We start from the raw sequence: 3735 nt of genomic DNA, 5'->3' as shown, positions 1-3735 counted from the left end.
ACAGTGGAAGATGTTGATGCTTCTGTCTGGGGAGAATTCACCACTGTTCACCTCCTTCAGGTTGTTGAGGACCTTCTGGATGGTTTCTGGGTGGCTGTTCCTCTGATCCAACAGTCCACCCAAGATCCTCTGATTGGACTCCAGAGAGAGACCATGAAGGAAGCGAACAAACAAGTCCAGGTGGCCATTTTCACTTTTGAGAGATTTCATTAGTGCTCTCCTGAGGAAGTCATCAAGAGATGTGACTGGATCGTTATTAAACAACCCAACAAACCCGGAAAAGGGGTTTGGTTTAAAATATTTTAGGAACTGATTTATAACGCTGTGTCTTTCCTGGTGTAACGTGGAACATGTAGACGGCAGCCAGAAACTCCTGAATGCTCAGATGAACAAAGCAGTAGACTGATTTCTGGAAGATCACACTCTCTCTCTTGAAGATCTCTGTACAAACTCCTGAGTACACCGACACCTCGGAGACGTCCAGTCCACATCGCTCCAGGTCTTCTGAGTAGAACATGATGTTTCCTTTCTCCAGATGTTCAAACGCCAGCCGACCCAACTTCAGAAGGAGTTCTTTATCAGCCTCAGCCAGTTCCTCTGGTCTCTGCTTTCCTCCATACTTCTGCTTCTTCTTCTCTTATCTGAACCCTCAGGAAGTGTGAGTAGAGGTCAGTCAGGGTTTGGGGCAGCTCTCCTCTCTGGTCTCTGGTCATCATGTCCTCCAGAACTATAGCAGTGATCCAGCAGAAAACTGGGATCAGACACATGATGTGGAGGCTCCTGGAGGCCTTGATGTGTGAGATGATTCTCTTGGACAGATCTTCATCACTGAACCTCCTCCTGAAGTACTCCTCCTTCTGGGAGTCAGTGAAGCCTCGTACTTCTGTGATCCTGTCAACACACGAGGGAGGAATCTGATGGGCTGCTGCAGGTCTGGAGGTGATCCAGATGAGAGCTGAGGGAAGCAGGTTCCCCTGGATGAGGTTCACCAGGACCACGTCAACTGACGATACTTGTGTGACATCAGAGATGAGCTGATGCTTGTTGAAACCCAGTGAAAATCTGCTTTCATCCAGGCCATCAAAGATGAACAGAAGTTTCCAGACAGTCAGATCTTCTGCTCTGATCTTCTGTAATGTTGGATGGAAAACATGAAGCAGTGAGAGAAGACTGTGCTGCTCATCTCTGATCAAGTTCAGCTCCCTGCATGAGAGCGGAAGCACCAGACTGATGTCTTGGTTCTCCAAACCTTCTGCCCAGTCCAGACTGAACTTCTGCACTGAGAAGGTTTTTCCAACGCCGGCGACACCGTTGGTCAGAACCACTCTGATGTGTCTCTGTTGCTCAGATGAGACTTTGAAGATGTCCTGGCACTTGATTGGAGTGTCCTGGATGTTCTTCTTGGAGGTTCTCTCAAGCTGTCTCACCTCATGTTGTGTGTCCACCTCCTCACTTTGTCCCTCAGTGATGTAGAGCTCAGTGTAGATCTTGTTCAGCAGGGTTCCACTTCCTGCTTCATGAGTTCCTTCAGTCACATGTTCACATCTTCTCTTCAGACTCATCTTATGACCTTCTATCACCTCCTGCAGATCACTTCCTGAAATAAGTAAACCAATGATTTCCATCTATAATAAATCATCAACACAACTACAAATTCATGACATCACAAATTAAATCTCATATTGAACAGTTTTACTTTGTTTGGGCTTCATTTCAGCATCTCCAGATCTGCTTCCAGATTGTGAACAAGAGGACTCTCCTGGTGGAGCTGACTGGTCCCAGTTTGATAGGATGTGCTCCCCCCTCTCACTATGAAACACATCTCTATTAGTCCTTTGATTTATAGGATGAAAGAACCTGGTCAAGACTCAATATTGTTCCAGCATTTATGTCTGAATTCATCTTTCAGTTTAAACCTGATTCTTGTTTCTAATCAACAATATTCACATTAAGTCTGTAACTATATGACTGTCTGAGGTTTAAGTGTTAAACATCTCCAATAATAAACTCACAACCTGCTGCTGTTAATGTGACTAACAGCTGCCACACAAACACATCATCACGCTTTAGTTTTCTTACATTTCCTCTGAACTTCTGAAGTTACTATATCACTTTGGACTGGTCACTCTTCAGGGACACCAGCTGGGCACTGTGGACTCTGCTCTGTCCTCGTCCATCCTGAGGAAACATCAGAAATAGTGATGAGACTGTGATGAAGGTAAATAATCTGTAGAGGTTGTAGTTCAATAATCCCAATTCACTGCATTTTTATCAAACAGGAACATTTCTAATCCATTCTGGATAACAACTGAATCAATAAATCAATGATGTATCTGTATCATTTTCATGTTTTCAGAGTTTAAGCTGCTTTTTTAACTGTTCCCTGCAGTGAGAAAAGAACTGGCACCTTTTCCAGCCCCTCATCCTGCAGCACTGAATGTGCTCTAAAGTTCTTTCCAGAGCAAACGTCTCTGCACTTGCAGCAACATGTTGTAGTCATGGATCCGTGAGGAGAACCGGATACAGGAAACGCCCCCACTTTGATCCCAAAACCCAACTGGTGGCCAACGGTGGTCCGGCAACGACGGGGACGCTGGTCCATCGGCCCGACAACACTGGTTTTCCACAGGCCAACATGGTGAAAGGACTGTCTTCAGCTCAGCCACTAAATTATCTGGTGCTACATAAACATGCTAGTCAGGACTTTTTAACTTCCCTCATTTGTTCCCCTCTTCAATTATTTCTATGATCCAAGTCCTCAAAGATCACTGCTCTATTTAAAATAGATGAAAGAAATGACACCCACTCCTGCATTTCTTTCACAGTGGTTCCACAACATAGAACAATAAACCACTGTGAGAAAACGTGCAACATGAACCCAAAATCCTGTTGGTGTCCTGTGATCCTGTGTTGATTTATTTAATTATTTTTAAAGTTTATTGTCTTAAATAATACCAAAATATCCAGCTGTAACCTGGACTGTTGAACAACTCTAATAACTCTAAGAGCTTTTCACCTGTCACAAAAATGTCGCTCTTCCTGCTTCGTCTGAACAGAATACTTTCACTTTAAAACCTAATCAGCAGCTTTATGGCGTATATATTACTACCATTAAAGCATTCTGGGAGGGTTTAAAGTTCTTTTAGGATCAGTAGCAAAGAGCAGAAAAATAAACTAAACTTCACTTAGAAAGACTATTCAACTATAGCTAAAGCCAGACTATAAGGAAGTTAAATAAGACTCTTCATTTATAATGTATAACGATGTTTTGTGCTAAAACTAAATATGAAGTCTAGTTGAATTTTCTTAAGCCAAGAATGCTTCAGCTCTATGCAGCTCTTCAATAGTAAGAAAAATGTTTTCAAAGCTTGATTTTATCTCCAAACACAACTGTCAATTCTTTTCAATAATGCTCTTCGTTTACTCACCTTGTCGGTCTTCAGTCTTCCTGCTTAGTCTGAAAGGAATACTTTTAAAAACTGGTTTGTTGGGTTCCCAGTTTCTGGGACCGTTGTTGCTGGTGTCTACCTGCAGGGGGCGTGGAGGAGCCGCTCATCAGCCACAGTGGCCCCGCAGACACACGCACCTGCGGTCTCTCTTCAATCTCCCGTTAGATTTAAGGACAGAACTCCCGTCTGCCAGCGGCGGAGTGTTTTCGTCCTCATCGCCAACCCTGACTTCTGTGGCTTGACTATTTTTGAGAGTTTTCCGAGCGGACTTGTTTTGGACTCAGTC

The 3735-nt window shown here is 43.7% G+C and overlaps 1 protein-coding gene across 1 annotated transcript; it reads right to left on the bottom strand.

Moving 5' to 3' along the window:
* Positions 1-325: 325 nt before the first annotated feature.
* On the bottom strand, positions 326-1832 carry LOC130521171 (protein NLRC3-like). Its single transcript, XM_057024802.1, has 2 exons — positions 1697-1832; positions 326-1597 (listed from the first exon to the last, which is right to left on the bottom strand). The coding sequence occupies exons 1-2, from the start codon at positions 1710-1712 to the stop codon at positions 585-587; spliced, it is 1029 nt and encodes a 342-aa protein (XP_056880782.1). The 5' UTR covers positions 1713-1832; the 3' UTR covers positions 326-584.
* Positions 1833-3735: the final 1903 nt, after the last annotated feature.

The sequence above is a fragment of the Takifugu flavidus genome, unplaced genomic scaffold (genome assembly GCF_003711565.1).
Source record: "Takifugu flavidus isolate HTHZ2018 unplaced genomic scaffold, ASM371156v2 ctg757, whole genome shotgun sequence".
Classification (NCBI taxonomy): Eukaryota; Metazoa; Chordata; class Actinopteri; order Tetraodontiformes; family Tetraodontidae; genus Takifugu; species Takifugu flavidus.
Note: the sequence above shows the minus strand (reverse complement) of the source record. Positions and strands in the feature narration are given on the sequence as shown.